The sequence below is a fragment of the Hydra vulgaris genome, chromosome 12 (assembly GCF_038396675.1).
Source record: "Hydra vulgaris chromosome 12, alternate assembly HydraT2T_AEP".
NCBI classification, from domain to species: domain Eukaryota; kingdom Metazoa; phylum Cnidaria; class Hydrozoa; order Anthoathecata; family Hydridae; genus Hydra; species Hydra vulgaris.
Window position 1 is genome coordinate 41,355,518 of NC_088931.1, and position 11,667 is coordinate 41,367,184.

The 11,667-nt window shown below is 24.8% G+C and overlaps 2 protein-coding genes across 4 annotated transcripts in view; both read right to left on the reverse strand.

Annotated features, from left to right (window-relative positions):
- Nucleotides 1-4,012, reverse strand: part of LOC100201385 (serine-protein kinase ATM) — a 131,654-nt gene extending 127,642 nt beyond the window's left edge. For 2 of the 3 annotated variants that reach the window (XM_065813277.1, XM_065813275.1), the window contains exon 1: nucleotides 3,795-4,012. In XM_065813277.1, coding sequence (XP_065669349.1) covers nucleotides 3,795-3,866 — 72 coding nt within the window. In that variant the 5' untranslated portion in view covers nucleotides 3,867-4,012. The remainder of the gene's footprint in view (nucleotides 1-3,794) is intronic. The other variant, XM_065813276.1, reaches the window with a different exon arrangement.
- A 1,447-nt stretch (nucleotides 4,013-5,459) lies between these two features.
- Nucleotides 5,460-6,365, reverse strand: LOC100214552 (large ribosomal subunit protein uL24m). Its single transcript, XM_065813280.1, has one exon. It carries the CDS (start codon nucleotides 6,326-6,328, stop codon nucleotides 5,531-5,533), a length of 798 nt encoding a protein of 265 aa, XP_065669352.1. The 5' UTR covers nucleotides 6,329-6,365; the 3' UTR covers nucleotides 5,460-5,530.
- Between the last annotated feature and the right edge of the window lie 5,302 nt (nucleotides 6,366-11,667).

The following is an 11,667-nucleotide window of genomic DNA, read 5'->3' on the forward strand; positions in this document are numbered from 1 at the left end:
TAACAATAACCATGATCTAGACATTTTAATGTATGAAATAAAATAAAAAAATTCATGGACACAAAGATATCAAGCTACTTTAAAGTGTCTAAGTATATTAACTTAGTGATTAACTATTATCAAAGTGATGAATTTTCAAAAATGATGCCAAAATACAAAATTTCTCATTGATGCCATTGGGTGAAATAAAAGTAATAAAGATTTCATGGCATTGATTGTTTGTTCTCTTGAAAATGCAGAATCAATGTAACCAAAATGTCCTAGTATTGAAGCATTAAAAAAATTTTTATGGACCATGAGCTCGAAGAAGATGTAGCATTCAAGCAATGGCAGAGTACCAATCGTACAGCACTACTATTACAATCATTGCCACTAGATGAATTTAGTGATTTATTATGTGATAGCATTGACAACCTTACCACTCATTCATATATTGCTAAAACACAAAATAGATACTTAAAAAACTGTAAATAAAATCTTAACCAAACAAATGCTTAATTTTAGGAGATTTTGCTGAAAATTATCAATATGTTATTCAGGATGAAGTTCAAAGTTATCACTGGAGCAAAAGTCAATGCTCATTCTTTACAATTGTACTTTATTTTATAGAGAAAAAAGTTCTCAAACATAAATCTTTTTGTTACCTTTCAGAAGATCATGACACAGGATTTATTTACAAGACTCAGGAAGATATAACTAGATATATCAAAGAAAATCTACCTGATGTATCAAGTGTGAAATATTTTTCCGATCATTTTATTCCAATTGCTTCAAACACTTTAAGTTATAAAAAAACAAGTATTGATACATGTATTGAAATATTTCATATCATTCCAAAAATCAAACATAATAAAGAGATTTCATTAAACATTAAAAAAATTATATTGCATGTTTTTATGATTTTGGTGGGTAGGGATTGCTGAAGATGTAAGTGAGCTTGATATAAAAGTCAGATTCATACATCCACATGGACCAGGTAAAAACTTCTTTTTGGCCAATGAGAAATGATGAGTGTTGGGTGCTTAATTCTGAAGTTATATACCTAATTTCTACACCCACAACAATATCAGGTTGTATGTACAACATATCTCTCTAGATTTGGAGAAAATAAGCAGTTGGTTACAAAAAAAAAAATTAAAAACATTTAAAATAATTTTGTTGTCATTTTATTTACCTATTTTGCATTTAGAATTTGTAGAATTTTTCAAATCTTTGGATGGAAGGCTGGGAAGGAAGCAGGTTTAAATAAATCCCACTGTCCACCTTATTATATCAATGACTATATTAGTCTTAAACTACTAAATAATACCATTAAGATATTGGTTGTTAAAATGAAAAAAACAACCAATATCTTTATGGTAAAAAAACATTTCAATATCTTTGGTTTTAAAATTTATGATTTTTAAAATCGTGAAAAGATCTCAGTTTTGAGTGCTTACTTTGAAATAAGAGGTAAGTATTTATTGATTTGAAAAAATGAAAATTAATTGTTTCTCAAACTTAAACTAAAAAAGATTATGTTTTTAAATTGAATTTTACTAATTATTTATTATTAATTCATTTCATGTATTGAAGAAAAAAAATTAAATAAAATCCAGGGAGATTAGGGAGGGGGGGCAGAGTTGGTCAGAAGCCCCCTGGCCCTCCCTTAGCCCATGACTATAAATGTCCTAAACTAGTCAATAAATAACACTATTTGATGTTATATTCAAACAAATGTTTTAAAAAACATTTCAATTGCTTTTGTTACAAAATTTAAATTTTTCTAAAAAGACACAATTTTTAAACACAAATTTTGTATTTAAAATTTGTGTTTAAAAATTGTATTAGAGAGACAATTGATGAATCTAATTTTTTTCAGTAGACCTAAGATAAAATGATGATATACAATTAAACTTTTTACTCAGGATTTTGGGCCACAGTCTTCATTTTACATCCAAAAATCATGAATTTACAAGTCAATAATTTTAAACAAAATTGGATAAACAAGGCATTTCCTGAGACATTCGAGTCTTGAAGGTGCTATTTTTAGATTCCTTGAGTAAAAATCTATTGGGGTACAAAATTTTAGGAAATTTCCCCAAGCCATTATGAAGATACTATATGTCAAAGTTGCTTGGTAGTCGCTTCAGATAATCATTAAAATGACGAGTCAGCATTATTTCAACTGACGATATCTCTGGAAAACGTGTATTTTTAACTAAAATTTTTGCAGTTATTATATTTTTAATATGGACTGCAAGTTAGGTAAAAATGAACGAGTTCTGAGACGTAAGGGTGTCAAAAATGTTTTTTTTTTGGATGATTTCATATAGAATTATCCTATTTTGAAAAAAAAAAGCTGATACATGTCTTAACTGCCTATATATACTTTTAAAATATTTATTGTTAAAAGATAATTAAAATACTTTCAAATACCTTTTAATAATAATGATAGTTTTGAAGTTATGCTAACTATCTTTATATAAACTTTTATACAAAATTTACATTAACAAAAATATTTATATATATTGCTCTCGCCCACACTCCCCTAAAGCAGTTTATGGGAGGAATTTATGGCTCTTGCAAAAGTATACTTTTTTCTCTCAAAAATATAATTATCATTATAACTGAAATGAAAAACACAAAGTCATTTTTATAAAAAAAAATTAATTGCATAATAAACTGCAATGCTTATTAAAAGGCACTGTTAATGCAAAAAAAAAGTTAAAAAAGAGTGTCTATGCAAATGTTTTTGATTAGATTGAACTAACTGATAAATATAAAATTATTACACTCTAAATTATTTGATAAAATATAAAATTATTTAACTAATAAAAAACAAAATTATTACATTCTAAATTATTGCATAATAACTGTTATTTTAAGTAATGATTTATATATTTTATATATTAATATATTATTCACTTTTATTGTGGAATTTTTGAATGTTGTAATAATTCTTAAAATGCCTACATTCTATTACAATTAGAAAATATAAAACACTTTTTATAAGCAGTAAAAACTTTTATAGCTCTTGGTCAAATTTTTTATCAAGTAATGTTGTTAACAATTAAGTAATGTTGTTAACAATTAAGTAATGTTGTTAACAATTAAGTAATGTTGTTAACAATTAAGTAATGTTGTTAACAATTAAGTAATGTTGTTAACAAATAAGTAATGTTGTTAACAAATAAGTAATGTTGTTAAAAATTAAGTAATGTTGTTAACAAATAAGTAATGTCGTTAACAAATAAGTAATGCTGTTAATAAATAAGTAATGTTAACAATTAAGTAATATTGTTAACAATTAAGTAATATTGTTAACAATTAAGTAATCTTCTAACTAATAAGTAATGTTGTTAACAAATTTTTTATCAAATGTTGTTAATAAATAAATGAATAGCTAGTGTGAAAACCTATAGATAGCGCTTATCTAAAGAATTTTGTCACAGCGCAATAAATGACACTTGTTATGTATATAATCTTGAAACATTCAAGTTACAAACATATGCTTGTAATAAGTATAAAACCAATTTTTTTCTATTTAATAAGCAATTCTTTTAATGAATAACATATACAAATACAGATAGCTTGTGCAAAAACAAAAAAACTCTCATAAAAAGCAGTTTAGATGAGCAGCTTGCATAATTCGCTATATTCATTTAAGAGGAGCTTTTCTCCACTTAACTTTATATATATATATATATATATATATATATATATATATATATATATATATATATATATATATATATATATATATATATATATATAGATAGATAGATAGATAGATAGATAATATCAACTTTTACCTTTCTTTCTGTTTGTTTTTCAGATATCAAACCCAAACAAATTCTAGATAAATCTTGAGCTACTACAGACATTATCAATTTACCTCGAAATATTTCTTTTTACGTTGGAATAATTCTTTTTACCTCGGAATATTTTAGACTTTACTTATAATAATTATTTTTGAGCTACTGCAGACATTTTTTAAAACCTATTTACAATGTCTATAAACAAAAAAAGATTTCAAAAAGTTTTAATATAGAATAAAAAATCTTATTTTAATTCAATTAAATCAGGTACAAACATAAATTATGTTGTAAAAATGACAATATTATAAAAAATAGTACAATAATAGGGCTTGGCAAAATTCAGAAAATTTCAAAAAACCGGTTTTTGGTTTTTTAAATTCTTAAACCGGATAACCAATTTTACACCAGTATTTTTATTGTAAAAGCGAATTTTTATTATTGCTGTATAAATCAAATGTTACCTAAAAAATTGATATACTGGAATAAGATCTGTAAAACTAAAAAAAAATATTTCATGCTTAAGCTAGGGTGACCATTGTCCTGGTTTTAACATAGGAAAGCAAAGCGCTAAACTAATTTTGGCGCTGCGCTCTCCTATGTAAAAACTGGGACAATGGTCACCCTAATTTTATCTGAAATAAAAACTTTAAGTTTTTTCATTAATTATCAAACATTAGTTTTTAGCAATGTACAGTAACAATATCTTTTTTGTTCATTATGAATTTATTATTTAATTATGAAAAATAAATTTGAAGTTTAAACTTATTTATCACAATTATCATGAAAAATTCACTTATTTCATTTTTTGCTAAAAAACAAGATTTTTACGTAGTAAAACTTAAAATAACTATATAATTTCAAAATGAATGTTATTTTTGAAATTTTTATATAATTTCGCTTCATTTGAGTACCAGGTTGACCTATTTTCGAGAAACTTTTTTTTTTAAATATTAGGGACCCGTTAAATATTAAAGGGTTTTGGGGGACCTCTAAAAATATTTTTTATTCAACAAAATTTTAAACCTAGTGTTTTTGTATTATATAGAACACATTTAAAGGGTGGGAGCAGATTTTTTTCAAAAAAGTTGTTTTTAGAACCACCCTAATCTAAATATAATCTAAATATTAATTTATTAATAATTGATAGAAAAAAATTGAAATAAATAAAACAATTTGCAATATATAAGTGCTTTTCAAAATTACATATATTTTCACAATATTTGCGCTTTCAACATTACTTGTTAAAACAAGAAACCTGCAAACTATTTATCTATTTAGTAATGTATAACTTATGACCAAATTTGCGGTATTTGTATAAGAGAAAAAAAGGTTTAGAGAAAACTGAACAAAAAATCGGTTAACAGGTTGCGGTTTCCACAGGTTGCCAAGCCTTATATGATAATTATATAGTATAACAATATATGACTATTATTTTAAAACCCTGTTGATCAAAACTATATTTGGTGATAATTTGGTGACTATCTTGAAGATTGAGATTATATTACTATTAAAATCTCATTTGTTTATTTAAATAATTTTACAAAGTCAGATATAAAATAGTTATTAGTTATTCTTATGTAAATAAAAAAATTTTATTTAAAGATAAAATTGTAATAAAACAAACATAATCATAATGTGAACAATGAAACAGCAAAAATCTAACAATTTTTTACATTTATTCTCATTTATGAAATAAAAATTATAGAAAAAAAATATTAAAAGATTCGCAATTAAAGCCAGAAAAAAAATCTGCTCTTAATATTTTCTAAAAAAGACTTTTTTACTTCAGAAGTTGATTCTGAAATAAGTAATTTCTCTTGCATTGCTTCCTCTTCTAATTCTTTCATAATCAAGTCCCTTCGTTCAAACTCTGTTTTTTTTACAGACATAGAAATGTTCAATTCCTTCATGATTTCTTCATGGAAAAAAAGTAATGAAGGAACATAAGTATATTGCTGAACAACGTCTGCACGAGTGTCAAGATCTCCTTCTTTTACAGCTGATCTTTCTTTCCAGTCACTTCTTTCAAAAGGAGGAGTAGGAATCACATGTCCAGTTTCCTTACAGACACGAACTTTTTCACCTAATTCATCATAACGCAGAACAATGTCAGTTCCTCGTCCAGTATGCGGATTAACTAATTTCACTTCATAAAAATGCAAAGGTTCCTCAGACAATACATACCCAGGATTTCCATTTCCTATATCTGGAAGAAATTGACGAGAGCAGTTTAAACCAACAACTTTCAAAAGATTTTTTTCAGGAGCAACAGCTCTAACTTTTCCTTGTTTTCCAGTATCTTCACCACAACAAATTTCAACTAAATCATTACGAACTATTCCCCAGTCTTTTATAGGTGCAACTCTAAAAACTTGAGAAGGTGGTTTTGCTTTTCTTACTTGATAACTTTTAGGGTATTTTCTGGTTTTCCACTCAACCATTCTAAATGGAAGAGGTCGTCGAGGAAAAGGACTCCAAGGTAACTTTTGATTAACAAATATTCTCTCTATTTTTGAAGGACGAGGCATATTTATTGACTATTGTTATATTCTATTAAAAAAACATGTATAACAGTGTAACAAATATACACATATATGCATACTTACATACAGGTCAAATTTGCGTAACAAAATGTGAAACGATTTTGGATGGGGGAAAGCATTGAACAAAACGCATTTTTAACACATTTTGTTTAGTGTTTTCATTGTTAAAATTCTGTGTTAAAATGATGAGTTTTGTTTCGATGTTTTCCCCATCCAAGATGGAAGCAGGCTTTAAGATGCAAATGTGACCCAAGGATATGCAAATATACATACATACATAAAAATTTAATATTATTGTATGTAGAGATTTTAATGAGAAAAAAAAAGATGAAAAAACCATGAGACTGAGGTTCAAGTTCAGCTGCTAAAGAAGACAGAGTTTTGTTTACTATGTTATTTTGCAAATAAAGCGTTAAAATTTTTACAATGAAATTTTAAACCACTTTGCATTTGATGTTTATTAACTCTTGAGTTATTAGTAGTAACTCTAAGAAGTAAACAATTATTATGAACTATTACTATAAATCATTACGATTGAAATTTTGTTTTGAAATATTTTAACAATCTTTATATAAGACATGTACCAGAAAAAATCTGTGCAGAAATTTTAGAAGATATTTATTAAATTATTGTATTTCAATATTGAATGTTAGGTATATTTTGAAAGTACATATATTAATATTCTTAAACTTCACTTTGAAAATTTTTTAAGTTTTGTAATGCACGCACTTTGCGTTTTACGCAAAGTGCATGCATTAAAAAACAAAAAAATTTTCAAAGTGACAAAAGACGTTTCTTGTAGCATTCTTTTATGTATATTTTGGTGTTCATTGTTCCCGTAGTCACAAAACAAGAGCTTCTTTCAACACATTCACAAATTGCTTGCTAAGAATTTTTTAGCGAATTTTTGTATTCCAATACACTTAAATTGGAATTCAATTTTTTGCATTTAATTGCTGGATAATATTGGTGTCCTGGAAGAAATCAGAAATATGCAGCACAATAATTTTCATTGTCAATAATCAAACAAGATTTTTTGGCACACAATTTTTTATAGACCAACGAATTGCAATATTTTCTTACTTCACCACGAGGAACTTTTTTCTTTTTATAAGATTTATAGCCACAATTTCTCTTCACTCTTTCTATAGTGGAAGCACTTTTCTTAAATTTATTCGCTAAAGTTCGAAATCTCCAGTCTTCTGTCTAAGGCATCTTTCACTTTTTTACCAAATTCTTGTCTAACAAAACAAGAAATTGTTTTGTTTGATATACCAGGATTTTCAACGAGAAAATTTATTTAATTATTTAGCAACTTAATGCTAGTTTAGTAACTTTTACATAATAAATGTTTACTTAATAAATTTATTATTCTTTGATGTTTGAAGTAGTTTTTTATTTTTATTTTTTAGAGTCCAGTTGAACAAATCCACAAGCTATTTCCTGGTATAGTTTTAAACCACACAGGAACAGTGACTTTTGCCCTGCTCTATTATATTGGCTACTTTTATGAAAATAACTGGCTTGTCTAGTATTATGTTGATGTATCTCACTATCTTTTAAATAGAACGGTTTAAAGATATCATTTTCAGTTGATGTAACATTGTGAATGAAACAGAGTGATTTAAAAATTATTCTATTTTTTACACTAATCTAACCAAGCAATTTCAACATTTCTGTTTTGGGAGTTGACCAGTCACATTTTAATAATGTTCTCATTGCTTTATTTTGTAGTTTTTCTAAGATATTTAAGTTATCAGTGTTTAGATCAAGAAAAATAGAAGCACAATATTCAAAGTGGGGAGAAATTATAGTTTAAAAGATTATCTTTTTGGTCCATTAAGTTAAAAATTTGCTTAATCTACCAGGATATCCAGTTTTCTTTGCAATTTTATTTGGGATATATTTTATATGTTCTGTAAAAGTAAGTTGGTAATCAATAATAATCCCTAGATATTACACGAAATTACCAACCTCAATGACTACGCCATCCAATATAACTTTTATGTTATTGTTGCAATTTGCAAAATCTTTTCTCGCCTCTTATCTTGATTTAATGATATTTCAATTAAAACTAATTTTTTTGATAATAGAGTTGTTTAAACTTTGAATAACACTAATAGTGACATTTTAAAACAATTAGCTATTTAAAATGATGAACGGTTTCCGTTTACACCACATCAGAACATGCGCAGATTTTTTCAGGTACATGTCATATATATATATATATATATATATATATATATATATATATATATATATATATATATATATATATATATATATATATATATATATATATATATATATATATATATATATATTATATATATATATATATATATATATATATATATATATATATATATATATATATATATATATATATATATATATATATATATATATATATATATATATATATATATATATATATATATATATATTATATATATATATATATATATATATATATATATATATATATATTATATATATATATATATATATATATATATATATATATATATAATATATATATATATATATATATATATATATATATATATATATATATATATATATATATATATATATATATATATATATATATATATATATATATATATATATATATATATATATATATATATATATATATATATATATATATATATATATATATATATATATATATATATATATATATATATATATATATATATATGTATATATATATATATATATATATATATATATGTATATATATATATATATATATATATATATATATATATATATATATATATATATATTATATCTTTTTTATTTTATGTTAAAATAAAAATATTAACATAATGTACAATATTAAAATAATGTACAACAGGATATTGCCTGTTCAAAATTAACAGAAAAATGTTAAAATGTGTTTAGCTTCATCGGACCTTGCAGGAACATGATTGAGGTATCTTCCAAACACGTCCGCTAGTTAAACTAATAAAGTTTGAAAACACAAAACATTGATACATCGACTTTAGGGAGACAAAATATTTATCAAATATTTCGAGTATATTTTCGAAGTATCGGGAAGTCTTTTTATATATATATATATATATATATATATATATATATATATATATATATATATATATATATATATATATATATATATATATATATATATGTATATATATATATATATATATATATATATATATATATATATATATATATATATATATATATATGTGTATATATATATATATATATATATATATATATATATATATATATATATATATATATATATATATATATATATATATAATGATGTAAGGGTGGATGTAAGGGTGATGGTTTCGAACAACCTATTATAAAAAATGACTCTTTTATTTTATAAATATTTGTCTTTATAATTAAAAAGAAATCTAGTATCAAATCAAAAATTATATTTTACTACTTTATAACATCACTGGTAGCGCACCCTTTGTTTCAAGGGGTGTAAATGGCGGCGTGTCATCGCTTTCCCCCCGCCACCCCCCCCCCCCCCTACCCCCCTATTTTACAACCTAAAAAAAATTATATTTTTAATGAGATTCGAAAATATATTTAAATGTAATTAAAATAATAAACTTTAATATAAAAATATCTTTTACCAAAATTCAAAATATATCACAAAATGCTTAAGTATAGTTATAAATAGTTCCCCCTCAGACTTGAAAAAAATTTTAAAAACAAAAAATGTTTTATAATATTATTTTAATTAATTTACATCTTGGCTTTTAGTTAATGATTAAGATATTAAATTCCATTAATGAAACTATATAATAATTATTGTTAACAATAGACACGACGTGAATGTAAGCTGGACCCGTCTACCAAAAAATTGCAAGTTCCACTACTCGCTTTATATTTTTGCAAGTTCCACTACTCGTTGTACATTTTTTTTCACTACTTGCTGGACACTATATATATATATATATCTATATATATATATATATATATATATATATATATATATATATATATATATATATATATATATATATATATATATATATATATATATATATATATATATATCTATATATATATATATATATGTATATATATATATATATATATATATATATATATATATATATATATATATATATATATATATATATAATCTTAAATTTATTTTAAATTTATTTTAAATTTATTCGCTAAAGTTCGAAATCTCCAGTCTTCTGTCTAAGGCATCTTTCACTTTTTTACCAAATTCTTGTCTAACAAAACAAGAAATTGTTTTGTTTGATATACCAGGATTTTCAACGAGAAAATTTATTTAATTATTTAGCAACTTAATGCTAGTTTAGTAACTTTTACATAATAAATGTTTACTTAATAAATTTATTATTCTTTAATGTTTGAAGTAGTTTTTTTTTTTTATTTTTCAGAGTCCAGTTGAACAAATCCACAAGCTTTTTCCTGGTATAGTTTTAAACCACACAGGAACAATTATTTCCTGGTATAGTTTTAAACCACACAGGAATAATTAAATAAATTTTCTCGTTGAAAATCCTGGTATATCAAACAAAACCATTTCTTGTTTTGTTAGACAAGAATTTGGTAAAAAAGTGAAAGATGCCTTAGACAGAAGACTGGAGATTTCGAACTTTAGCGAATAAATTTAAGATAAATATAAAAGTGCTGCATTTTTTTAATTTAGAGAAATAACTATGTAACTGTTTAGAGACAAAGTTATTCAAGTTTTATTCATCACAAAGTTCATTATTTGTAAACCTAGAGGACCTAGAGCGTTAGCAGAAAAACACCCCCAGACCATTACATTGCCTCCACCATGCTTCACCGTCTTATGGCAGTAACGTAAATCGAGGCGTTTTCCGGCCGGTCGACGTACACGGCAAATGCCATCGCTCCCAATGATGTTGAACTTCGATTCATCACTGAACAGGGCAGCTCGCCATTTCTGCACATTACAATCAATATGAGATGTAGCAAACAGGAGTGTTTTCTTCTGGTTTTTTAGTGAAATCAGCGGTTTCTTTGCAGGGCGTCGAGAAAACAATCCGGCTTCAACAGCACGAAATCTGATTGTTTGGTCCGATACAGGCAGCTCTAATTGCTTTTGTATCTCGATTGATGATATCCAGGGATCCTTCTTGACGGATCTGACGATCATAGAATCCTCTCTAGAAGTGGTGGAACGCGGTCTTCCACCTTTATTATCTGCTGCCAACTTCTCCGTAGAACGATATTTGGAACATAGTCTTGATACGGTCCATTTTTTCACGCGATATTTATCACAAATACTCTTT